The sequence below is a fragment of the Periophthalmus magnuspinnatus genome, chromosome 18 (assembly GCF_009829125.3).
Source record: "Periophthalmus magnuspinnatus isolate fPerMag1 chromosome 18, fPerMag1.2.pri, whole genome shotgun sequence".
In the NCBI taxonomy this organism is placed as follows: domain Eukaryota; kingdom Metazoa; phylum Chordata; class Actinopteri; order Gobiiformes; family Gobiidae; genus Periophthalmus; species Periophthalmus magnuspinnatus.
Window position 1 is genome coordinate 12,947,259 of NC_047143.1, and position 25,737 is coordinate 12,972,995.

Genomic DNA, 25,737 nt, shown 5'->3' on the forward strand with positions numbered 1-25,737 from the left:
GCTCACTTCTTCTTCTTCTTCTTCTAATTATTTCCGGCAGGCTGTACGCAACCAGAGCGTAATGCTGCCACCTCCAGGTTGGATCAGTTCACACTAGTTGTAATTAAATTTTATGGTAGAGCCCGGTGGAGAGCAGGAAACTTATTATTGCCTTATCGATTAAGTACGAAATTTTCGATTCAGGAAAAAATAGTAGCTATTGAAAATGTTTTTAGTCCTAACTCTGTCAATTTAATGAACAGGCTTCTTCTTTCTCTTGCATGAACCTGGCAAAATAAAAGCACATGTTTGACCGTCTCTGGCTGCCCACAACTACACATTCCACTAGGATGTTTCTTAATAACTTTAAGGCACTCTGCCAGCCCACAATGCCCCAGCCTGAGTCTTGTTATAATTACTTGGTCTTTGCGGTTACCCATTAGTGAGAGCCTTTTGTTCTTTATGGAGGGTTGACAGCTAAAATAGTGCCTACCTCTTGGGTCACTTTCCCACTCACGCTGCCACATGTGATCCCAAATGCTTTTGAATATGCTAATGCACTCTTGCTTACCCGAAGGAACATTAACATCTATTGCTTCCCTACTAAGAGCTTCTTTGGCTAACTTATCTGCCATCTCGTTGCCAAGAATGCCACAGTGCCCAGGTACCCATATTAAGCTTACATCCATCCCTTCTGACTGTATCCTTTGTAGAGAAGACAGTACCTCTAACACCAGGTCTGGATGGGCTCCTTTCGTGAGTTCTTTCGTTATGGCTTGAAGTGCTGCTGCTGAATCTGAATATATGTTAACAGCCCTAGGTTTGTTCTCCTCAATCCATATCAGAGCCCACCAAATGGCGAGAAGCTCAGCCGAAAAAATAGAAAGATAATCACTCACTCAACAGCTATACCTATACTCAGTATTCATGACATATACTCCAAATCCTGCCTGCTTAGAGCCTGGGTCTTTTGACCCATCTGTGAAGACATGAACTATATTCTCTTTGTTTTCAGCAATAAACTCACTTACTTTTCTGCTTATTATACACTTATCCATTCCTAAGAAATCCAACTGGACTTCAGGTTCAGGCATCCTCCAGAAAGGAAGAGATGGCCAGACTACACCTATGACATTGTTTACCAGAGCTTCCTTTTTAACAATTCCTTTGATAAGATACAGAAAATTGCACTTATCCTCTCTCTTTTCAAACTCCCAATAGTCATTTAACAGACATTTTGCAGCTGAGTCATGCTTAAGCCCTGCCAATCTAGCCCAATACTGAAGACCCAGTTTTTGTCTTCTAATATGCAATGGAGATTCCCCAGTGTCAACCAAAAGTGCCAGAATAGGAGTAGTCCTAAAAGCTCCGCTACAGATTCTCAGGGCTCTAGTCTGGGCTTTATCAAGTTTTTGGAGATTTGTTTTGGCTGCCGCCCCATAAACAAAGCAGCCATAATCTAAAGTGGATCTAATCATTGCTCTATATATCATGAGCATTGTGGATCTGTCTGCTCCCCAGTCGCTACCTGTTAGATTCCGGAGAAAATTATTTACTTTTCACACTTACGCACTGTTTTTTTCAATATGCTTATTCCATGTTAATTTTCATCCATCCACATCCCTAGAAATTTAAAAACTTTCACTCTTTCTAACGGACTACCATACATACTCACAGACCGCACCACTTTTGCCTTCTTCAACCCAAAGATCATGAAATTACTCTTTGCCACTGATATTTTAAACCCCCACTTGTTGGCCCATCGCACTATATGATCTAAAGCCTCCTGGGTACAATTCATTAAATATTCTATATTCTTTCCCCGCCTCCAGATGGCACCATCGTCCGCAAACAAGGACCTGCCAAATCTAGGGTCAACTTTCTGAAAGATATCATTTACCCTAACATTAAATAGAACTGGACTGATTACAGAACCCTGAGGAGTACCATTCATTATGTCGGCAACTTCAGAAAGATCCCCTTTTATTCTAACTTGAATTGACCTATTGCTTAAAAAGTCTTTAATCCACAGAAACATCCTGCCCCAAATACCCGCATTATACAGCTTTATCAGTAAACCCTCTCTCCACATACTATCGTAGGCCTTTTCTATATCCAGAAACACTGATACTACTGCCTCCTTATTTATTGTAGCACGCCTTATGTCCTGATCAAGCACTCCTATGGAATCCATTGTGTTTCTACCTACTCTAAAACCATTTTGATAATTTGCAAAAAAAACGCCAACTTCTAAAGTATAGACAAGTCTATTTGTTACCATTCTCTCCATCACCTTACACAGCACTGACGTTAAAGCTATGGGTCTGTAAGATGAAGGAGAGGAGGGATCCTTACCGGGCTTAACTATTGGTATTACAATGGCATGCTTCCAGCTCTTTGGTAATGTTCCCGTCTCCCAGATGTAATTAAAAAGTACCAAGACCTCCTCCAGTACCTCCTCATCCAAATGCTGTAACAGTGTATAGGACACTCTATCTTGGCCCAGTGAGGTGTTAGCTCCAGCTTGAATGGCCTCTCGCAGCTCCTTAAATGAGAAGAACTTGTTTATAGAACTCTCCGGGTCTGGCCTACCTGTTAATTTCCATCCTTCTTCCCGCAAGACTTCCTCTTTCAATTTGAGACTTTCTAAGCTTAAAGAATGCGAATTATGCACACTCTGGAAAGCTTTCATGCACATATCTGCTTTTTCTTTGTTAGACACAGCCTCTCTGCTCCCATCCTTTAACACTGGGATTTCTGAGTTAACAATCTTACCTGACATTTTATGGATGCTTGACCAAATCTATTTAACTGGCGTTTTGGGCCTAAGCGTACCACAAAAACCCCTCCAACTCTTCTTTTTTTCTGCCTTAATTACTTTTCTTGCCACTGCACGGCACTTTTTGTATTCAATTACATTTTCCTGAGTAGAATATTTTCTTAGTTTTTTAAAAGCTTCTTTTCTCTTTTTAACTGCCTCACTGCACTCTCTGTTCCACCAGGGGACAATAACTCGATTTTTAGGGCTTTTCCTGCATGGGATTGACTCCAGAGCTACATTAATGATCATTGCTATTAAGGACTCACTCATTTGATCAATGGACCCTTCACTGTTCACTTCATCCAATCTCTTTAAAGTGCCCTCCCTAAACTTATCCCAATCAGCCCGGGAAAAATCAAAACGTGCCACTCTTTCTCCATTATCTATTACTAGAGCTTTTTGCAACCTGGTGACCACTGGATAATGGTCACTACCAATTGTATCTTTCCACACTTTCAATTCTCCTATTCAAGCCAATGCCGGGGAAGCAAAGGTCAGATCAAGACAAGACGTTTTATTCACATTACAATAAATACGTGTAGGACTACCATCATTTAAAATAACACGATTTTCTCTATCTAAAAATTCCTCCAAAACTATCCCATTTGAGTCCCTATCTTGACTCCCCCAGAGAGGATTATGGGCATTAAAATCACCCACCCACACTGTTAAAGTCCCTGTTTTACTGGAAACCTCCTCAAGTTCCTCTAGTACTAATGACTCACACGGGTTATAACCATTAATAATATGCATTTTCCCCTCGGTTGTCCATACCTCTATCATCAAACATTCAAAAGTTACTTCACACTCACATTGTTTATACTGAATCCCTGTTTTTATAAAAATTGCACACCCACCCCCTGCTCTATCTACTCGGTCCTTACGAAGGCACTTATATCCTGGAATGGAGAAATCAAGACATGGTTTCAACCACGTCTCCTGAATACATAATATGTCTGGCTTGACGTCAAAATCTCTAACAACTTTCTTAAACTCTTGCCCATTCGCAATTAAACTTCTTGCATTCCAGTGCAGAATACAGACCATAGGAAGGAGACTAAACATCATCAATATTGTCCTCATCATCCCAATCTTCTATGTCACACCCTTCTTCCTCCTCTTCCCTTGACTCCTGCCCTCTCTCACCTGAGTTTTCTTTGCTTGTCACCTGGCTCCATACCTCGCTCCCTGGCTCGCTCTCAAGCTGGCTCACATGCTGGTTCACATGCTGGTTCGCTCCCACCTGGATAGCTCTCATTGAGTCATACAGCGTCTGGGGAGAGTAATTTTTTAGCCCCAAGAATCTGGCAGCCACTTCACACACTGATTTAATAATATCAGACCTTGATTTTTTGTCTCGGGCGCCATACATTACATCAACAATAAAAGCTAATAGTGCCTCTTTATTTACAAGAATATCTTGGCTGTTAGGATTAACACTGCTGCCCCCTGCTGGCTCCACCCGAGATGCACTCGCTGCGCCTTGGATGCCAGATGTTCCCTCAACTCTTTTTAAAGCTTCAGCATATGAAATTCTCTGCTGATTTCTGACCTCCTGCACTTGTTTAGCTTTCACAAATTGGCGACACTCTCTAGAAGAAGCCATGTGGTTTTCCCCACAATTACAACACATAGCCCTCTTAACTTCGCATGCCACTAGATCATGATCCCCTCCACATTTAGCGCATCGCCTCCCTCCATTACAAGAAGCTGCCATGTGCCCAAAACGCTGACATTTGAAGCATCGCAAGGGTGGTCTCTGGTACGCCTTTACCTGAAATGACAGGCATCCTATAAAAACTCTATCAGGCAACACTTTGCCTAGGAAAGATATCAAAACTGGGGCATTGGGGTTCCCACCCTCACGAACGTTAAACCTTTTAACACTGTCCACACTTCCACCCTTTACATTATTCTGTATTTCCTTCTCAGTCACTTCTGCGCACACTCCATAGATTACTCCTTTGATAACCTCCTTACTTTCAACTACTGTAACATCAACTTTGTGTCCTGCAATCTTTGTTATTTTCCTCACTTTCCCGCTTTGATCCTTATCTTTACAGGTAACCAGCAGTGCCCCACTTGATAAGACTCGGGCATCCAGCCCATCACCATATTTTTTAAGAGATTCGACAACCTTAATCGGATTTACACCTCGAAAGCCTCCCCCAATTTGATCCTTTAGCTTGAAAATAACTTTAAAATCCTCTGTAGCTTTAACAATTTTCATTGACCGATCAGAGTCTTTTTCAAGTGAGGTATCTGCTCTTTCCCTTTTTCCAGCCATTCTGCCTCCCCTTTCCCAGGAAAGAGTGGCCATCCAACCTTCCTCCACCCAGCACCTACTGGTATTTGAGTTTATCCAAGCTCAAGAAACAATTAAAGCAGACGTGATTAACCAACTACCCAAACAAATTCAAATTTCCCGCTTCCTCACTGCGACACTCCACCGAGCTCACCCACTCCAGCTTCCGGCTCCTTCCCCTTGTGCCCCTCCACACTCACTCAAGAGCGCACTGTGTGACTCCGCACCGCTTAACTCAAAACTGCTCATGATACAAGTATATATTAATGTTAAAGAAATGTCATCCGCAGAGGTGTTAGAGTAGCCAAAAGTTGTACTCAAGTAAGAGTAATGATACTCCAAAATACTGTCCGTATAATCCCTCAGTCGTCCAGGTCTGATCCATAGCAAAAGATAAAGTTTTAATCTGTCAACTGGACAAATTGTTGTAGGAGTAAAGACGCTTCTTCAGTTCGGGTCAGATAGCTGGTGGACACTGCCTTATATCTATCTGAAGGGAGGGACTAACTACATTGAAACTGCAAACGGCTATTGTCTCCGGTTTCAGCTGAAACTATCCTATTCAGCCTTTAACGACCATGCTATTTGTTTTCTTGCTCTGGATTTGAGGATGGATGAACGGTGATTTTATGCAAAGTGCCCACGTTTAGAATAATACAGAAGGTAAGCGGAGGATGGGTAAAGATCGCTCTAAAACGTTTCGGCACAGAGCACGGCCTGTGTCCTCCCCAGGGAGCGCCAAGGCCTGCAAACTTTTTACAAGGAGGAGGGAAAAAATGTAGCCTACTTCATTTAACAGTTTGTGATTGATGTGTGTGAGCGAAGAGGTGGCAGCAACAGTGCGGTGGCGATCTGTCTAAAAACCTAATGTGTAAAATATCTAAGGTTTTGCCTCCTTTCTGGGTATTTACATAAGCTTTTAACTCATCAAAGTACCGGTCTTATGAAGTCTCCCTTTGCTCTGATTCGGTGTTGACTCAATCACTAAATGTGGATATATTTTTTGGTAGTTTTTGGCTACGGCCTTTTTAAAAAAAAATTTATTTTTTATTTTTTGGTAATTCCTACTCTATTCTCGTAAAATTCCAAATTTAATGTCGAAATGTTACGACTTTTTATTCGTTCGCATAATTTATTTATTCAATGTGACCCTTATACTCCGTCGTAAGGGACAAAACTGGCACAAATAAAATGAACCTTTTTTAACCACATATTTTTGAACGCAGCTTTTTATGACGTCGTGTCCCTTCGATAAATACGTCTTTGTGATTGGTAAACAGAATTTACGCGCCTCTCGATGTAGTTCGCTTCAAATGTTCACTTGGAGCATCCGTAGCCGGGCAAAGCCATCAGTTCTAAGCCATCTGCTCGCACACCTCTCTACTCGGAGCAGCAAAACAAGTGCATCCCCGTTCAACAGAACTCGCGCGGAACTGACGCTGTAGACAAGTCTGTGGCGGGAGAAACTCTGTGGCACACACAAAAACTGCAAAAATAGCACCGAAAACATTTAAAGTGCAGATCTGAGCCTGGACTGACTGGGAGATGGAGAATTTCGGAGTGTACGCGGTCTTTGGAGTGGGCGGACCTCCGCAGAGGCTTATTTGGTAAGGCACTGCCACTTTTCATTCAGTCCTTATGCGTTAGATGCTACCACCACACGTGTTTTTATTGTAATTGTTCATTAGAGCCTTCTTTGCAAGGTTTTTAATAAGAATCCTCATTCTCATTATAACCTTTGCAGGAGCACGGTCTCATTCATAAATCATGAATAAGCCCTCATTGTTGTTATTTCCTAATTTAGGATTTGTACTTCTGCCTATACCCAAGAGCTGAATGTATATTTTGATAGTGGGGGGTTGAACCACGTTGCTTATTTCAAGATGCAGTGTGCAGTGTGTGTCTGCACTGGCTATTTTGACAAAAAAAAACAACAACAACTACAGTATGTATTTAATACAGGTTTATTGTAATTTATGTATTAAAACTGAAATAATGCTGTTATTTCACTGACAAATGGGCATGCTCCTGAACTTCAGTAGGCCTGTACAGTCCTGGTCCACAAGTGTGCCCCAAGTTTAGTTATTTATCTGTTTACCAAACCTTATTTCAGTGACAGTTATATTATCTACAATGGATATATAAAGTCTACACACCCCTGTTCAGCCAGGTTTTTGTCATGTAAAGTAGTGACAGCAAGACAAATAATTTCACCTTTGGCTTTTATTACCGCACTCAGTCTTTTTGGATAGGAGCCTATCAGCGTGGCACATCTTGATGTGGCAATATTTGCCCACTCTTCTTTGCAAAACTGCTTAAAATCTGACAGATTGTGAGGGCATCTCCTGTGCACAGCCCTCCTCAGATCACCCCACCGGTGTTCGATGGGATTCAGGTCTGGACTCTGGCTGGGCCATTCCAGGGACCACTGCCCTACCCCATAGCCCAGACATATGATGAAGACGGGAGATTGATGTCACATGTACTACACAGCCAGTACTTGCCAGAAATTCCTGCAGCTCCTTCAGTGTTGCTGTCGGCCTCTTGGCAGCCTCCCTGGCTAGTTTTCTTCTCATCTTCTCATCAACTTTGGACGGACGTCCTGTTCTTGGTAATGTCACTGTTGTCTCCACTTGATGATGGCGGTCTTCACTGTGTTCCATGGTATATTTAATTCCTTGGAAATTCTTTTGTAGCTTTCACCTGACTGATATCTTTGAATAATGACAGCCTTCTGATGCTTTGGAAGCTCTCTGTGGACCATGGCTTGTGCTGGAAGATGTGGCTACAAAAATGTCAGGAAAAGCCTACTAGAACAGCTGACCTTTTATTTGGGGTTGATCAGAGGCACTTTAATTGGTGGCAGGTGTGTGCTGACTCCAGCCACATGTGCACACTTATGCAACCACATTATCTCAGTTGTTTATTTTTACTTCACCTCCCTGAAAGATTTCTGTTTGTTTTTCAATTGCATTGTACAAGTTATAGGTCACATGAAAAGTGGAAAAAGTAGTGAAATTATTTATCTTGATGTCATTTTTTTTACATGACAAAAACCTGGCATTTGAACAAGGGTGTCTTGACTTTGTATATCCACTGTATACAGTGAGACAAATAAGTATTTGAACACCCTATGATTTTGCATGGAGGGGTCTGAAATTTTCATCTTAGGTCCACTGTGAGAGACATAATCTAAAAAAAAACATCTGGAAATCAGATTTAATAATGATTTAAAAAAAAAAAAAAAAAATTATTTGTATGTTACCGCTGCAAATAAGTATTTGAACACCTGTCTATCAGCTACAATTCTGACCCTCAAAGACCAGTTAGTCCACCTTTAAAAAGTCCATCTCCACTCCACTTATTCTCCTAAATTAGAAGCAACTGTTTGAGGTCATTAGCTGCATAAAGACACCTGTCCGTCCCATACAATCAGTAAGACTCACACTACTAACATGGCCAAGACAAAAGAACAGTCAAAATGCACAAGAGACAAAATTGTAGACCTCCACAAGGCTGGAAAGGGCTACGGGGCAATTGCCAAGCAACTTGGTGAAAAAACATCCACTGTTGGAGCAATCATTAGAAAATGGAAGAAGCTAAACATGACTGCCAGTCTCCCTCGGACTGGGGCTCCATGCAAGATCTCACCTCATGGGGTCTCAATGATCCTAAGAAAGGTGACGAATCAACCCGGAACTACACGGGAGGAGCTGGTCAATGACCTGAAAAGAGCTGGGACCACCATTTCCAAGGTTGCTGTTAGTATTACACTAAGATGTCATGGTTTAAAATCATGCATGGCATGGAAGGTTCCCCAGCTTATACCAGCACATGTCCAGGCTCGTCTTAAGTTTGCCAATGACCATTTGGATGATCCAGAGGAGTCATGGGAGAAAGTCATGTGGTCAGATGAGACCAAAATAGAACTTTTTGGTCTTAATTCCACTCGCCATGTTTGGAGGAAGAAGAATGATGAGTACCATCCAAAGAACACCATCCCTACTGTGAAGCATGGGGGTGGAAACAACATGGGGCTGTTTTTCTGCACATGGGACAGGAAGACCGCACTGTATTAAGGAGAGGATGACCGGGGCCATGTATTGCGAGATTTTGGGGAGCAACCTCCTTCCCTCAGTTAGAGCATTGAAGATGGGTCGTGGGTCTTCCAACATGACAATGACCCGAAGCACACAGCCAGGATAACCAAGGAGTGGCTCCGTAAGAAGCATATCAAGGTTCTGGAGTAGCCTAGCCAGTCTCCATGCCTAAACCCAATAGAAAATCTTTGGAGAGAGCTCAAACTCCGTGTTTCTCAGCAACAGCCCAGAAACCTGACTGATCTAGAGAAGATCTGTGTGGAGGAGTGGGCTAAAATCCATTTGACCTCTGTAATTGCAAACAAAGGCTACTGTACCAAATATTAACACTGATTTTCTCAGGTGTTCAAATACTTATTTGCAGCAGTAACATACAAATACATTATTTTAAAAATCATGATTTTTAAAATGATTTATTTTTAAATTATGTCTCGCACAGTGGACATGCACCTAAGATGAACATTTCAGACTCCTCCATGATTTCTAAGTGGGAGAACTTGTAAAATCACAGGGTGTTCAAATACTTATTTGCCTCACTGATATTCAGTCCAGACTCTCAGTTTCAATTTGCTATTGCTTCAACTTGCTATTTTCTGTATGCATTGCATCACCTGCAAGCATTGTTTTGTAACTGTTTTGATTGTATTGTCCCTGCAAAGTAAGTAAATAAAATCAAATTTAGGTGATGCAGGCCTTTTTAAAGTGAAGTTGCCTCTTCAGGGGGTCAAAAGTCATGTGGCATGAAGGACAAAAACGCTCTGGTAACCTGTCAGAGACTTAAGAGCTCGGAATGACTCCACTGGAGAGGACACTCAGTCTGGTCCAGGCCAGGCAGACTGACTGAGGGGGCTTTGTGGTTTCCTTGAATTACAGCTTTTTTTGTTCAAGCTCTTGGCTTTCATTTCAAATGTTTGTTGGCATCAGTATCAAAATCCTGTGTGTCACATCTACCCAAATATTTCTGGACAGAAAAGCAACACCACGTCAGCGGCTTGTTGTCAATGTCTCAATACTTTATGGATTTGACCTAACTGCATACTAGTAGCTTACATTAAAAAGTGTACTTTTATCTTATATCTTATTTCTTGGATTGATATGCACCAACGTCTTAAGATATTTTCAAATGAAAAGGTAGCATATTGACACACTTGGTTAGCATCTCCAAAATACTGCAATAAACATTATACCGTTTGGAAAACACTGCTTATAATTTAGTAATGTAACGATATCCAAAGCTAAATCAAATCTGAGCAATATAAATACAATTCCATCCCTCCTTGATTACACCCACTCCCATTATTTTCAGTAACAATACCTGACATAAAAATAAACCTACTGTGTACAGATTAGTGGTCCTCACCTGTCTCTTCTTCTCCTATCTTGCAGCGCTGATGGCTCCTCCAGAGTGAGTGTTTCAGTATCACCGTGTGTCCAGCAGGTGGTGCTGTTCAGCAGTGGACCGTGGGGGGAGCGGCTCTGCGTGAACGTGGAGTTGGAGGATGCTGCAAGGGTCCCCATCACCATTGGCAAACTCACGCCCTACAACAAGTGGGTCATTCGAAGTCATCCATGCTTTTTTAGTATTTTAGATCTCTCCCGAGCACTATTTGAACCGTTAGTTAGCAGTACGATTCTGTGCAATGCTCCGCTTACAAGCCTGCCTCAACCATGCTCCCACATGACACTTTTTCATAAATATATAAAACCTTGATACAGTACACTAGAACTTGATGCAATATGCAGTAGTTTCATTAGTCAGATGCATGTTGATGTGTAGTGATGGCACTCCCCCTTCTCCCCTCCCTTTGCTTTCCAGACTAAGTGAACTTGGAGAGTTAAAAAAGAAACTAAAACATTTTAATGCTTTGTTTTTGGTGAATATAGTCTTGTCCAAACAATTAAAGGTAACATGGTGATCTAAATATGTGTTATGTTTTAACAGTTAATACCCATATAGAAGTGTAATACAGTATATACTTAAGTCTGTAAGTGACCAGATTGACCACAATTTATAGTGGCTCCCAGTTACTTATAATTACTCTTACTGGTTAGTAGTTTCCTGATGCTTGAGTATTATTACATTATTTTGAAGTACTGCAACTGTACTCTTACTTGAGAAAAAGTCTTTGACTACCCTACCACTTCAGCTGATATATTTAATTGCATCAGTATGCGATATACACTCACCTGAAGGATTATTAAGAACACCATACTAATACGGTGTTTGACCCCCTTTCGCCTTCATAACTGCCTTAATTCTATGTGGCATTGATTCAACAAGGTGCTGAAAGCATTCTTTTGAAATGTTGGCCCATATTGATAGGATAGCATCTTGCAGTTGATGGAGATTTGTGGGATGCACATCCAGGGCACGAAGCTCCCGTTCCACCACATCCAAAAGATGCTCTATCGGGTTGAGATCTGGTGACTGTGGGGGGCCATTGTAGTACAGTGAACTCATTGTCATGTTCAAGAAACCAATTTGAAATGATTCGAGCTTTATGACATGGTGCATTATCCTGCTGGAAGTACCCATCAGAGGATGGGTACATCGTGGTCATGAAGGGATGGACATGGTCAGAAACAATGTTCAGGTAGCCCGTGGCATTTAAATGATGCCCAATTGGCACTAAGGAACTTAAAGTGTGCCAAGAAAACATCCCCCACACCATTACACCACCACCACCAGCCTGCACAGTGGTAACAAGGCATGATGGATCCATGTTCTCATTCTGTTTATGCCAAATTCTGACTCTACCATTTGAATGTCTCAACAGAAATTGAGACTCATCAGACCAGGCAACATTTTTCCAGTCTTCAACTGTCCAATTTTGGTGAGCTCGTGCAAATTGTAGCCTCTTTTTCCTATTTGTAGTGGAGACGAGTGGTACCCGGTGGGGTCTTCTGCTGTTGTAGCCCATCAACCTTAAGGTTGTGTGTGTTGTAGCTTCACAAATGCTTTGCTGCATTCCTCGGTTGTAACGAGTGGTTATTTCAGTCAACGTTGCTCTTTTATCAGCTTGAATCACTCTGCCCATTCTCCTCTGACCTCTAGCATCAACAAGGCATTTTCGCCCACAGGACTGCCGCATACTGGATGTTTTTCCCTTTTCACGCCATTCTTTGTAAACCCTAGAAATGGTTGTGCGTGAAAATCCCAGTAACTGAGCAGATTGTGAAATACTCAGACCGGCCCGTCTGGCACCAACAACCATGCCACACTCAAAATTGCTTAAATCACCTTTCTTTCCCATTCTGACATTCAGTTTGGAGTTCAGGAGATTGTCTTGACCACGACCACACCCCTAAATGCACTGAAGCAACTGCCATGTGATTGGTTGATTAGATAATTGCATTAAGGAGAATTTGAACAGGTGTTCCTAATAATCCTTTTAGGTAAGTGTACTGCATGCGAGTATTTGAGGTGTGTGTGTGACATATGGGTCAGTATTTGACGTTGGCATTTTTTGTGTTCAGAAGCCACAACTTTTCTAGCTATTAATATATAAAGCTTTACATTGTTTAAATTGATTTGTTTTATATCACTTTATTTGTACCTAATGGGCATTTGAAAGAATATTACAGGTTTAAAGTACTGAAATGTCATACGGAGAAACGGGTCACATATCAATGATAACATTTGCTTGCACAAATTATAAAAATGACAAAATTCTAATTTTACAAGCCTTGAATGAATGCATTATTATCAAAATTAACACAAAATCGTTTTTAATGTCTTATATTGTGTCCATTGACATTGATGAAAATAGGCTTTTGAAGACAAAGTTTCAGATAAGAATTCTTAGTTTTTATTGCTGACACCACTATTTTACTGTTTTTTTAAGTTATTATTATTAGTAGTAGTAGATTTTTTACAAGAAGCAAATACTAAATAATAAAATATATACTTAAATATACTAGAAAATGTCCACATTTCATATGCCACTATATTTTCATTTTTTGAGCATTTGAAAATTTCGAAATGTTACTGATCATTATGTATGCTGTTGCAGGTGCCTGTCATGGGAGCAGTGGGAGGAGAACAGATGGACAAACTCAGTCACACTCAGACTGTCTGTGGAGGGGGCAGCTCTGGTAAGTTCCTACAACAAAACACTATAATCCTGACCAGTGCATTGAGAACAGGGGAGGGGATTTAGTCCGAACAGAATGAAGGCACAGCATGATCACAGATTATAAAGGATCTTAATCAGAATCAGAATCAGAAGACTTTTATTGCCATAGTCTGTGAACACAGTTCACAAACTAGGAACTTGCTTCGGTGAAAAAGTGCAACATAAACACACTGAATAAATACAAATACAAATAAGGGCATGCACAAAGTTAAAAAGATATGCTTAAAAAAAAAAAAAAAAAATCAAGTGAAATACTTAAAGGGAGAAAATATATACAACAGCAGCATCAGAACAACAGTGCAAAGTGGCTTATTAAAGTGACCGGTATTATAAAGTGTCCAGTTTAGTGCAGATATTATAAAGTGTTCATGAGACAAACAGCAGAGGGGAAGAAACTGTTCTTATGGCGAGAGGTTCTGGTCCCAATGGACCGTAGCCTCCTGCCAGAGGGAAGTGACTCAAATAGTCCATGTCCAGGGTGAGAAGTGTCAGCTGCTATACGGCCTGCTCGCCCCCGAGTCCTGGAGACGTACAGGTCCTGTATAGATGGAAGGCTGCAGCCAATCACCTTCTCAGCAGAGCGCACAATGCGCTGCAGTCTCTGTCTGTCCCTGGCAGTGGCCCCAGCGAACCACACAGTGATGGAGGAGGTGAGGATGGACTCAATGATGGAAGTGTAAAACTGCACCATCATCTGGACTGGCAGCTTGAGTTTCCTCAGCTGCCGCAGGTGGAACATCCTCAGCTGGGCTTGGCAAGTGTCATTAAGTGTTCATTGTTGATATTATAATGTTGGAACTAGTTTAACCCATTTCCAAACTGTATAAAGAGGAAGTACATTTTAAAATCTAACTTGTTCCAAGCACTCACAAACCTTTTGGCACATCATTTGTCTGAGCAGCCAATCCCTACATCCTGTTTGAATCCACAAAGTTCTGGAATCGGACCATAGAGCATGACAAATCTCTGTCCTAACTTGGGATGGTCCAGCCGCAGCTGGTAATTTGTGCTATGTGTATATCAAATGCAGATCTCCTCTGAAAAAATTCTTGTATCTCAGATAAAATAAGTTATACATTTTACTCTGAATGATAAAGAGTTGTTGATTCTGTAGACATCTGCTGTTTCTCAGTCCTCTGGGTTATAACAGCGTTCCCTCTTCAGTAGCTTAGAGTTGTATTTTGCTTTATTCATGCGTGTTTGAGCAATTCTGTATTGTCTTGTATTTTGAAGCTCCAGTTCTCAGAATTTTTTTGTTTTTGCCTACAAATTTCTTCTTTAAAAAGAAATAAGAAGGCTGACTCGATCTGTCTGTCCTCAGGGTAAACCCCACTGGTCAGAGCCTGAGCAGGTCTCCACTGTGAAGAAGTACACCCCTAAGGTAAGATCTGAGTAGTACTGTGTAAGTATGTCAACAGGACTCGCATCATGTGGATATACAGACTGAGAGAGAAAGACAAATGTACCACCAGCCTCATCTCTGTCCACGTTTAGGACATTCAGGTTTATTCACCAAAAATATAAACCTTTTTAGGGCAGTGAATAGTGAGCTTTCCGAGACTAGTTTAGGTATCTCTTTAACACTATATGAAAAATATTAAGTGTACATGAATTGTGATTAAATCGAAATAGTCATCTCACTCTAAGAAAATCATGATGTGCATTTTTGTCCAGCCACTAGTTAGAAGTAATGGATCTTCAGTCTTGGTCAGCACTACTTTAACTGGGGGATTTGACCTATTGCACATTTTTTGGGTTGATGGGGGAACCCAGACTATTGTAAAGTATTCCACTGGGTTGTCCTAGGTCTCAGCTGTGCCCCCCCCCAGAGCCTGCAACTTGAGTGGTAAAAGGAAGAGAGAGCAGGACCAGGAGGGGAGCAGTGGGGCCAGAGAGGAGAACATCTGTCCCAACAAAGCCCTGGGGACCCCAGTGAGGAAGGACCGGAGCCAGCCCAAAAGGGGGCTCAAGCTGTTCATCAATGCACCAGACAGGGGCAGTGGTGAGAACTCAAGTCATAAGAAGCATCACAACATTCCAAATTTTTAGAATGAGTGGCGACATTGTATGTGTTAATGACATTTTATTCTGTAAAGCTCAAAACGCATCTAAAATGTAATCGAGCTGCTACAATCTAATAACAAATAGAAAAGTCTATAACTCTTTTAAATATTTAGTTTGTACCTGGCATCTAAAACATGGAAATCAGGTAAACAACCATTGAACAGTTAAAGAATGGGGACACTGCAGGCTACATGCATATTTATCACTTAAACATCTTATTTAAAGTGTCCGTTCAAATGTGTCTGATTCAGAGTCTGTATGAGTTGAAATTCATTGTTGTGGGGCGAGTTGAAGTGTCCTTCATCTCCCCCTATCATTGGCTAACAAGCTAGCTAAGCTCTGTCACAACAAGGGAGACACTTTCAGAGTCTATTTTGGCATATAAAGCTAATTTGATCTAAAAAGAAATGACTGTATGGACAAAAATTAGGCCAAAAAAGCAAAGAAACCTATTTTGTCACTTATGCTGCTCACAGTTCTGCCTCAGCCACTCAGTTAGAATGTGGGGCATTTCTCAAATAAACTTAGGTGCATAACATCTGTATGGGCATTTACCATTTGAATTGATACTTTGCAGTAACATTACACTGGGGGTGTTATACATGTATGTCTATAGTGGAATGTTCACTAGTTACCAGGGAGACATAATGCACACATAAGGAAACACAGACAATGGTCTGAAAACGCAAGAAAAAATACAAAATGGTGGCCTATGTGGTGACTAACTGAAAAACTGTTGGCTAATGCCATCTAGCTTGTGACTGTAATGTTATATGTGAGAGACTTTTTTTAAGCTCACAAATTATCTCACCTGTTGTAGTACCAACCAAGTCAGCTCTTTCTGGCCAGATTGGGTTAAAACAGAGGTCAGATTAAGTTTAACTTGAGTAACAGAGCTTCTAACAGTGTATTGCTTTCAGTTAGTTTCACACCCCAAGGGAATGTTGATGATATCAGTTGCAGAGTATTAATAGTGGTTATGACATAATTTTATTCAAACGATGCCCCTCAACATTTCAGTGGCAATGAGGCAGAACTATGGGCAGCATAACAGACAAAATGTGTTTCTCTGCTTTTTATTGCCTCATTGTTTTATCCATGGAGCTATTGCCCCCACAATATTATTTTCTCAACACATGGCCTCCGAAACATCTTAAAGTTTAGTTAAACTTTGAGTGATCCTGAATTCTGTATCAGTGATAAAAGCGTGTAGTCTGCAGTATCCCTCTTATTTAGCTAACTGTTTACTGGTTTTCAACTACTGTTTACTTGATTTTCTTGTTTTAAACGCCAGGTACAAACTAAATATTTAGCAGTTATAGACTTTTACATTTGTTATTAGATTGTAGCAGCTCTGTCACATTTTAGATTTAGTGTTTTGAGCTTTTGCAGAAGAAAATTGTATTGCCCAGCATTGACAATCTATACTTTTGCCACTCACTAATAAAGTTCCAAAGGTTGTGATGTCGTCTGCATAACTTCTATACTCACATTTACCATTTGAATAGTTGCTGTTTGCAACTCTGTTTCTATGGTAACCTATGAGTCTGGGACAAGGCTAACTGCTAATTATTTCTTTATTTCTGTTCTTAGTCATTTGTTTGAACATTACATAATGCCATGTTTGGTTTGATGTGGACTGACTATGTGGTTCTCTTGATTGGTTTGATATACTTGTCAACCACAGTCATCAGAACTCTGAGAATTACAAGGTCCAGACTATCAATCTCCTGAAGTTAAAAATGCATGGGATTCTTAGATTAGCTTCTCATATTTCAGTCTTCTTTCAAACACTTCTGGATGTCTGTTAAAGGTGCACTGTGAACTAGACAGACCGATATACTGTATTGGGTCCATATTTGGACTTTAGTCGTGTGAATGAACCAAAACATAACTCCAGATATGTTTTTGATGAGGGGGCTTAAAGCTCACAATTATCCATTTTATGGATATATATTGGACCTTTTTAAATCGCCATATTGCTCTTAAATGCCTTAATTAAAAGTAAACAAATCAGCTGACTTTCGTGTTAAAGTGCGGTGCCCAGGAGGAGCTAATGTTGCTGTAAACGTCATTACAACAAAGAGCCCCGCGCTGTTAGCCCCTCCCATGGGTAGCAGCAGGAGACACTAGCAAATAACAGATTTTCTTTTATACCATTGCATAATAGTGATCCTTTAAATCTCCAGAAGGGACTGATATATGGTTTCGACTGATTAACCGACTTATAAAAAGACAATTGGATTTATTTCAACATGACGACTCACAACTCTTTTGTTTGGTTTGAAGTAAAATAGGGTTGTGTGTAAATTTGATGTAATTTCAAATTCTACAATTTGGGGAAAATTATCACTCCCACTCCCACCATATTTGGTGTAGAAAGTCTGTTGTATTGGTGTAAAAAGTAGTATTTCAGAGCTAGCTGGCTGTAGCTATCTCCAAGCAGGGTTGCCATGGATACAGGAAAACTGCACAGCTCAAATCACACAATCCAAATAGTCCTTAACTTCTGTCCGTTGCACCACACAAGCTGCTGTTAATATTCGGTGATTTTCAGTTTTTAAAAAAATGTTTAAAAACTGCTCAGTGCTAGCCAGTTAACTGCAAGATCAGCCAATCACGGAATGCTATGAGGTCGGCGATATGCAATTTCCTTTTCTTTTTTTGTTGTTGTTTTTTTGTTTTTTTGTTTACAGAGGTCCCGAAAGCTGCAGTTAAAACCCCTCCAAATCTATCCAAGACCAAGAACCGAAAGACCAGGACCCCAACACAGCCCGGTGAGCCTGGTGCTCCCTCTGAGCACATGTACATACATTGGGTGAACCTGACCTGGATATAACAGTTTGTGCATTGCAGCCTCTCTGGTCAGTCCCTCTAGCCGCTGGGGGCACACTCTGAGCCCACTTGACCCGCACACAGCCATCCTGATTGGGGGGCAGGGAAACAGGATGCACTTCTGTGAGGACCCTATGTGGAAGCTCTGCACCGGTCAGTACTCTCCCATCACCACGTGTCCCCCAGGCTCAGCCCCAATCAGCAGACATGGCTGAGGTGTCCTATATTATGGATTACTCACACTTTTAACTAGAGCTGTAAGATTATTTAAATTTGAATGGACACAATTGGCAATTTGCAAAGTTTGGAATTTTTAAAGTACCATAATTTCTTCCACACACAAGAAAATATTCTTATAAGATTGCTAACCCTGTAGTTTAAATCTGTACATGTACAAGAATATATTGTATTTTTGTATTGGTTTGCCAGTTAATTTCTTCTTTGTTTTAGTAGATTCTCCTGGACATATTTCAAAATGTGAATTTTGAACAGAAATCCTATTATTAAAACATAAATCGCAAATCTAATCTCAGTCACAGTGTTTGTCTGAAAAAATTAGTGAGTTCGAGACACAGAATGCTTTTTAATTGTTTTAACTTAACTAACTAAATTTGTATGCTGAAGCTGCAATTGACTAATCTTGACTAGTCAACCAAATAAAAAAAAAAACATCCAAATTATATTTTGGTAATCTATCTGGTCTGTACAGACAAAATACTTTTTATAACTCTGACACTGAAGACATGAGCATTTCTTGATGTACTGAAATCAAATTCCACCAAGGTGTATGATCATTAATAAATGATTCCGGTCGTGGCATTAGTAGAGGATGAAACAATTTCTTTTTTTTTTTTCAACAATATAAATATTTGCTATTTAGAAACCTTTAGTCTTCATATTTCAACCTGTACAATAGAAATAATTCATTCACACCACCCTCTGTTCCCACCAAGTTGATTCACTGACCTATTGCTCCAGTCTAAAGTGCTGTCTTCTCCCTGTGTGTCTTACCCAGAGGACAGGAGCTGGGTGCACACAGAGACCCTGGCTGAGGGCCCCACCCCTGAGACTCGAATGGGACACACAGCCGTCTATGACCCAGACTCCCAACAGATCTTTATGTTTGGAGGCTCCAAGAACAAAACATGGTTCAATGACGTTCACATCCTGGACACGTGCAGCTGGAGGTGGACCATGGTGGAGGTAAGCTCTCTCCAGCATTGCTACACACTTGGGCTTTCACGTGTGGGCAGGGGTGCTAGTGACCAAAACAAGATAACATAGAATAAACATAGAATTTTGAGAAGCTATATGATTTTTCAACCTGTGTCTTGTCCGACATGCCTTGGAAAAATGTCCAATTTGATTTAACAGATTCACAAAGTTATTCCATGTGTTATTCCCGTGTGCTGCGCAAACGTCTGAAGAAAAAATAAAGAGACTATTCCAAAATCCCCACCACCACATAATGACATGGACATTATTTACAGTTAACTTGTCATTTCTTAACCTTTATTCAGAGGTCTTCCATAACTAACATAAGTAAATTTACTTAATCAAAATCTGTACTTTTTTAAAGTACATTACTAATCTGTACTTTTTTAAAGTACATTACTTATCTGTACTTTTATTTAAGTACTCAACTAAAATATGACTTATTACTTTGACTGAACTCCATTTGAAAGATAAATACAATTTTCAATTTTTTTTTTTTTTACTTCACTACATTTCTAAAGGATTGGTGTGTGCAGTTGTGCTGTTACAAACTCGCAACACATGTTTTGCTCTTATACAGGATATAGGCACAACCTGCCACTGATTAACCAGTTTTTTGTGATTTGGCTTTAATCCATTTTAGGGCGTGTTAACGATACCAGCAGCTCTAACAAGCTTTGAATCGGCTTATTTATTTTTTAAAATGGTAATTATACAACATATAGGCCAATGTAATTCTTGTTTGCAAATAACCCATTCTAGCCAAATATCTTTTTAATCTAATACTGTTTTACAACAGTTCTACAGTTTGAACTGAAATTTACTTATGTCTTTTCAAGTAATCCACTGCAGTTTATTATTTTTGAAGTTGCAAAGTTATCATACACAACACTTGTACTTTCTACAAAAGTACTTTCAACACTTAAGTTACACTACTGATGTATTGATTTAGAAATGACTTGAGTAATTGTCTTGCAGTAATATTTGACCAGGTGTATCTTTACTTTAACTCACGTAATGAGATGCAGTAGATGATGTGCCACAGTAACTTTTTTTTTTTTTTAATGCCAGTGTGTCACGACTCAAAAGGTTTGGGAAAACCCAGATCTATACAATATTCACTACCATTCAAAATGTGAAATAACTCAATGTTTTAGATTGTAGAGTTTTTGCTTTGTTCACTGCTTTACACACTCTTGGCATTCTACTAATGAACTCTGACAAGGCACAGCTGTGAAGTGAAAATCATTTCATCATGAAGCTCATTGAGAGAAGGCCAAGAGTATGCAGCACTGTCGGCAAATGTCTTCAGTTTGTATCTGCAATATAGCAAGTACTTAACATAAAAAACATTAAATGAGAAGGTGTGTCCACACTTGACAAATGGCTGGTTATCCAACTGTCTAAAACAACCATTTTGATGTGATTATCATTATTTTTATTTTTTAAAACGATATCCCTTCCCCAACTCTATATTGTGGTAATAAATACATATAGTACTGACTTAAAGGTACGATATGATAAGGTGTTCCCAGCTGCAGTAACAGTGCCTGTGTCCTCAAGGCCCTGGGACAAGTGCCTCCGCTCTCCTACCACAGCTGCACCCTGTTCAGAGGAGAGCTGTGGGTGCTGGGGGGCGTGTTCCCTAGGCCCCACCCACAGCCCGATGAGTGCAGTGACGCCCTCTACATCTTTGACCCCCAGCTATCCATCTGGTACCAGCCCATCGTCACTGGGGATAAGCCTGCCCCACGCTCTGGGTAAGACATGGCCCCTGCCCCACGCTCTGGGTAAAACACACCACCTGCCCCGCTCTCTGGGTAAAACACGCCCACTGCCCCGTACTCTGGGCAAGACACGCCCACTGCTCTGGGTAAGACCTGTTCCCTCGGGCTGTGCAAACAATGGAAAGCTTGATAAACCATGACCTAAACTTTGGGCGATCTCATTGAGCAAGCATTTTCATGGACAGGTCTACAGCCAAGCGAGTGGCAGCCCACGGTAGTGAAGAGGAGTTGCCTCCCTTTTGTTAAGGTGAACACTCTGAATCAGGGCCACAGCGTTTCTCTTTTACATCTCCTCCTGTGCTCTTGAGTTTACTTTTTCTGCTTCTCCTCACAAGTCTGTTGCCCCCACTTTCCTGGTGCAGTCACCTGGAGTGCCTAATCTAGACTAGACTTTCTTTTGTTCTAGTCAGGATTAGTCTTGGTTTAGCCCTGGTCTATTCCTGGTCTAGTCCTGGTTTAAAATCTTGCTCTCTGGTGCAGACACTCGGCATGCTTGATGCAGCAGAGGAACCTGTATGTGTTTGGAGGCTGGGACACTCCGCTCTGCTTCAATGACATGCACATGTTAGACCTGGGTAAGGAACAGCCCTCTCTCCTCACCTCAGCCCTCATCACTCCTCCACTCTCCTCATCTCTCTACCTCCCTCATCACCTCTCCACCTCTCTGCTCTTCTCTTCCACTCTCCTTCTCTCCTCACCTCTCTATTTCTCTCCTCACCTCTCTCCTAACCTCTTCACCACCTTCCTCTCCTCCTCCACATCGCTCCCTCTCTTCCTGCCTCGTTTCTCCATCTCTCCTAAAAATCACTTCTCCTTCTCTCTCCTCACCTGTCTCCCTCTCTCTCATCACTGCTCTACTTCAACGACATGTACATGTTAGACCTGAGTAAGACAACTTTGCCCATCATCTCTCCTCCTTTCCCCTGACTTCTTTTCCTCGCTCCATTCCCCTCTCCCCAACTCCAATTATCTCACCTCTCTACCTCTCCTCACACCTCTCACCCTCTCGACTTACCCCACGCCTCTCACCTCACGTCTACCAGACATTCTCTGCCCCTCTTTTCTCACTTCCCCTTTCCTCACCTCATCTGCTCATATAACTCTGCTTACTTGTGTGTGTGTGTTTCAGGGCTGATGGAATTCTCAGCAGTCAGCACATATGGGAAAGCCCCTTCCCCACGCAGGTCTACTTTCTCAAGAGATGCACAATATCATGGATTTAAACTGGGCTGGAGGGATGGTCACAAGTCTAAAGACAGAATGTTCTTTTCAAGTATCATAATGCCTGCATTGTCACTTAAGGCCCTATATTACACAAACTGGATTCTTGTGAGATAAGAGGGATAAAATATGTCAAATGTGTGGTTCAATAAGATTTCCTTTCTTTTCAAATCAGAGGCTCGACGGTGGTAATATTTATGGGTTTCAACTTCGGATATATGCAGCATTTAACATTTCGAGGATTGTTTTCCATTCAAAAGCTATAAAATATGATTTTAAATTGTAAGCATTTAACTCATTCTGAAATTAGGACATCACATTCAGAAATCTAAGTAATAATGTCAGTCACCACTCAGACTTTGCAGTGGCATTATACTGGGGATGTTCTCCATGTGTACCTATGGTAGAATGTTCTACAGTGACCATAGAGACACGATGCATGTATTAGCAATGACAAAGCAAAGTGTTTAGATGGTCTGAAAACTCAAAAAATTCAAAAATGGATTCAAACAACACATTTTCAGGAGCCTTTGATCAATGAGTGCTCATGGTCCTGTTTAGGTGTTTGATTTTCAGCAAAAAGGTGGGAGTGACTAACTGAAAAATTGTTGGATAGTGCTAGCTAGCTTGTGACTGTAATGTTGTTTGAGAGAGACTTGTTTTAGAGCACAAATCAGCTCACCTGTTGTAGTTGCAGCTAAGTCAGTTCTTAATCTAAGCTTTATTTTGCCACAATCAGACCATTAAGTCTAATTTGAGAAATAGAGCTTCAGACAGTAGTGTCTTCAGTTAGCATCACAATCCAAAGTATCATGATAACATTTTGGTGATTTTTTTTTTAAACAAATGTGTTTTGAAATTGTAATCTATACAAACAAATTGGTCTTCCTCTAGAGATGATGATGATAGAAGAGGTGAATGTGTTAGTCTTTAGGCATAAATGATCAAATATATTTTCTGCATTTCGCATCCGGCATTAGTGTTGTCATGATACTGACATTTCAAACTATGTTTTGATGGTAAAAAATAGACTTGCTAGTCTATACCGATTCTGATACCACAATAACTGGGTTTCCACCCATATTAAATTAGGTTTCCTAAATTTGCATTAAAACGACTTTTCCCTGTTTCCATCCAGGCGTTCAAGCGCATAACTGGGTGTTGGTTACCTTGTTATGGGAGCTGCTGTCTTCTGAGTCATGGCACTGCTAGTCCTACAGAGAGCACACCGTACTCATTTTGATTGTTTTGCCAAGGCCAGACGCACTTTCTGTTATTAAGGTCGTTTTCTCACTGGTACTAGTTAGGTGGACGAAAGAGCATTGGTTCTGAGAGTGGTGCGCTTGGGCCAGTCCGAGAGTGCTTGGAACAGGAGGTCTCCGAATGGCTCCACTCGCACTCCGGTGTGAACCCGGGCCGAACGCGGGCCGACCTACGCAGTCCGCGGTGACAGTAAAACTGCTTGGAATTGGGGCAAAAAGACGCTCAGATCACATATATTTCTGACTGGGCGCTGCAGAGCTACTGTTTGTCGGTGATATTAAGTTGATCCAAATTCTCTGTCGTCAGTCTTCTCCTGCGTCTCTCTGCGCAGATGAGTCTGGGTCTCTGTGTTCCAAAAGCTTTTCTTCGTCCGTCACCAGCGCGCTTTATGATGTATTTGGCCACCGGTGAAACAAAAGAGCCCTGCGTATAGGAGAAGCGAGTGTGTGTGCGCGCGGGGCTCTGTTTGCTTGAAGCTCGTTGTTATAGAAACAAGTTCGGCGATCAGCCGATGGACTCTCACGCGGCTCGGCGCATGTTCGGGGTGGATGATGTAGTACTGCACTAATGTGCTAAACGATCGCTGAAGTTCACCAACTTGCTCTACTCATGAAGATTAGACTGCGCTTGTGTATCTCTGGGGAAGTTACTGTTTGGCCAACATCTTGTTTTTTCACCAACTTGCTCTACTCATGAAGATTAGACTGCGCTTGTGTATCTCTGGGGAAGTTACTGTTTGGCCAACATCTTGTTTTTAGCCTCAACTTAGAGAATTGTGCTATTCAACGATGTTTAGCTTTGGTTCTCTAGAAGACTTTGGCCAAACAATATGCATGATGGGATAATTTTGGCTTTGTTCATCACCTCCATCCACTCCAATCCGGTGCTATAGTCCGTAGTCCGGTCGCATGGGTTTTATATTTGCTACACGAGTGTATGCGATGATGATAAAAACACTTTCTTTAGACAATAGGATGTGATTTTTAACATTAAATCATAGTACTTTTTTATATTACCATGTGACCTTGTATCCCCTCAGTCGTCCAGGTCTTGTGAATGTGACTTTTTTAGTATTGATACCTGCTAGTTTTAGTATCTGATTTTTCATACTTTTGACAACCATAGTTGGCATGTAACATATCATATGCTGTTCTTACAGTTGGCATGGCAGTGCCGTGCTCTCAGACTCCAAGTTCCTGATCCACGGAGGCTACAACGGAAATCAAGCTCTCGGTGATGCCTTTATCTTTGACACTGGTAAAAGCTTTGTAATAAATAATGCCTCTACTCACTCCACTGGATTCAACTTGCAGTGGTGGGAAGTAACTGAAGACATGTACTGAAAATACATTTTCAGAATACAAATTTTGACTAACCATATTCTGGTACAATTACTTTGATTTGAGTAAAGTAACTATTCTGAATACCACCAAATGAAAGGAATATATAACAGTATTTGATCATGCATGCAAATTGCATCAGGATGATAAAGAAGTAACAGTATAAATACTAGTATTACAAATACTAATACTACTATCTTCTGTGTAGACACAAACACCTGGACAGAGGTAGCCCTTCCAGAACTCCATCTCCCCAGAGCCGGACACACAATCATAACCATGGAATCCATCCGCTACCCTCAGGATGAGGACCAGGACCCATCGTGGGAGGCTAGGGCTCTTCTGGTGTTTGGGGGAGGGGACAATGAGGGTACGTTCTACAGCGACCTGACTACAGTGGCCATGGACAGACTGCTCGCCACACTCTGATGCTAGCACATGTTAACACATGCTAGGCTACTATTTATATTCTTTTAAATTGTATTTTTGTATATATGGTTATTTTATGATGCAAATTTGATAATGTTTTTTTTGTGTGGCATTAAACTTGTTAGAAAAGGAAATGTGTCTTATGACAGTTACATGCAAAATTTTTGCTTGTTCAGCAAAAGTTCTATATATTTTTAGATGCTCATTTTAGCAAATGCCACAAAATATTTTTATAGATGTAA

At 40.9% G+C, this 25,737-nt stretch overlaps 1 protein-coding gene across 1 annotated transcript; it reads left to right on the plus strand.

Annotated features, from left to right (window-relative positions):
- The first annotated feature begins 6,650 nt into the window (after window positions 1–6,650).
- Window positions 6,651–25,574, plus strand: krcp (kelch repeat-containing protein). Its single transcript, XM_033983358.2, has 13 exons — window positions 6,651–6,712; window positions 10,592–10,753; window positions 13,219–13,300; window positions 14,663–14,722; window positions 15,148–15,343; window positions 18,102–18,182; window positions 18,262–18,393; window positions 19,256–19,443; window positions 21,019–21,215; window positions 21,723–21,817; window positions 22,372–22,426; window positions 24,886–24,983; window positions 25,275–25,574. The coding sequence occupies exons 1-13, from the start codon at window positions 6,651–6,653 to the stop codon at window positions 25,493–25,495; spliced, it is 1,629 nt and encodes a 542-aa protein (XP_033839249.1). The 3' UTR covers window positions 25,496–25,574.
- The last annotated feature ends 163 nt before the right edge of the window (window positions 25,575–25,737 follow it).